A 1772-nucleotide genomic window follows, 5' to 3' on the forward strand; every position below is an offset into this window, starting at 1 on the left:
AAATTAATAGTATTCACCACAACGGAATGATGTTGTAGTGTAATTAGTAATCATTTCAAAATTTGAAAAACATTTTCTGGGATGTCAAAAGCAATCAATGAACCATTTTCTATTAACATTATACGATCTGAGTCGGTAATAGTGTTCAAGCGATGAGCAATATTGAGAACAGTCTTGTCTGAGAACTCTTTTTTCAAGCTTTCTTGAACAGTGAAATCTGTCTCTTCATCAATATGAGATGTAGCTTCATCCATTATTACTATCTTTGAATTCTTAAGAAGAGCTCTACAGATACATAGTAATTGACGCTCTCCCATTGAAAAATTCTCTCCATTCTCGGACACTGGAAATTGTAACTCATTATCCATTTGTAAAACTCTATCTTTCATGTTAACTTTCTCCAAAGCATGCCAAATTTTCTCATCTTCAAATTGATTAAGAGGATCAATGTTGAATCTTAATGATCCAGAAAACATGGAAGATTCCTGAGGTATGACTGCAATTTTAGACCTCAACATTTTAACACTAATGTTCTCAATGTCCACATCATCGATCTGTACAACGCCTTGCACATAACCAGCTGAACGCGTGAGAATAGACAACAAGCTGGATTTTCCAGACCCTGTTCTTCCAATAATTCCGATCTTCTCTCCTTGATGAATTTCCACATTGATGTTGTTTAACACAAACTCGGAATCTGTACTATATTTCAAAGAGACGTTCTTCAACATAATAGTTCCATTGGAGGGCCAATCAGTGATTGAAATTTCATTATTTGACTCTTCATGTGGTAGTTCTTGACAATAATGAAGAATTCTCTCAATAGCATTCATATCATTTTCCAAGTCTGTGGAGTACCGTACCAACCACTCTGCGTTATTGGTGACAGATAATGCATAGGAAAGGCATAAACCTGTCATGGTAGCTGAGACATGACCTATCAGACACGATAATGCTGTAAATAGAACCACACTCACCCCAAAAAATTTCAATCTAAGAGCAATCCATCTCTGAGCAACAATTTGTGTGAAGATGGCCAGGTTAAGTTGGTCAACCAGTCTTCGTTTTCTTTTGTATAGATGTTTTGCTTTCTTTGAGAGCGAATAACACTACATCCTTTGATGGTTTCCATGAAGTGCGAAAGCAGAGGACTCTTACTGGTTGAAATAAGTCTCTTAATTTCACATCCTGTTTTTTGATAATATATTTGAGTCCTCCAGTATATGATAATTCCTGGAATAATTGGAATCATGAACCATGGAACAATAATAGAAATAACTAGTAATGTTCCAAGCACAGAGAAAAGGCAGCCCAATAGTGACTTGAACGAAGTAATTAAGGAATTGTCAATGATTTCAATATCACTAGAAAATCTATTCATGATTCTTCCAACAGGTGTTGTATCAAAAAAACACAATTGGAGCAGCCATCAACTTGGAAAATGCTGTGTCGTGGAGTTTTTTAGCAGCTTTTAAACCGAACACACTCATCAATACTTCTGAAAGGAAAATACAAACTGCACATCCAATACCAAGTGCAATGTAAATGCCTATGAATAGTGATTGTTCAGTTGTTGAATTAATGGCACCACTATTCGTTTGTTTGGACCAAAATGCTAAAAACCAGCTGTTCAATGATTGAACCGTTTGTGACAACGTGAAAAGAGCCAGAATGACAACAGTAGGGATAATACCACCCATGTAGGACAAGTATTGAAGGTATAACTTGTAATCTATATGTCCCTTTGCTCTGTCTTCTTTAGATTTTTGAGG

The 1772-nt window shown here is 35.9% G+C and overlaps 2 protein-coding genes across 2 annotated transcripts in view; both read right to left on the reverse strand.

Annotated features, from left to right (window-relative positions):
* Positions 1 to 50: 50 nt before the first annotated feature.
* On the reverse strand, positions 51 to 920 carry FDP41_009548 (uncharacterized protein; the record flags this gene model as incomplete). Its single annotated transcript, XM_044713518.1, has 1 exon — positions 51 to 920. The coding sequence occupies one exon, from the start codon at positions 918 to 920 to the stop codon at positions 51 to 53; it is 870 nt and encodes a 289-aa protein (XP_044556855.1).
* A 483-nt stretch (positions 921 to 1403) lies between these two features.
* FDP41_009549 (uncharacterized protein) overlaps positions 1404 to 1772 on the reverse strand; it is a gene marked incomplete at both ends in the record, with an annotated part of 726 nt that continues 357 nt past the window's right edge. The window contains one exon of the mRNA XM_044713519.1: positions 1404 to 1772. This exon is cut by the window's right edge and continues 357 nt beyond it. Within this exon, the coding sequence (XP_044556856.1) occupies positions 1404 to 1772 (369 nt within the window).

This window comes from Naegleria fowleri, assembly GCF_008403515.1.
Source record: "Naegleria fowleri strain ATCC 30894 chromosome Unknown tig71, whole genome shotgun sequence".
NCBI lineage: Eukaryota > Heterolobosea > Eutetramitea > Acrasida > Naegleriidae > Naegleria > Naegleria fowleri.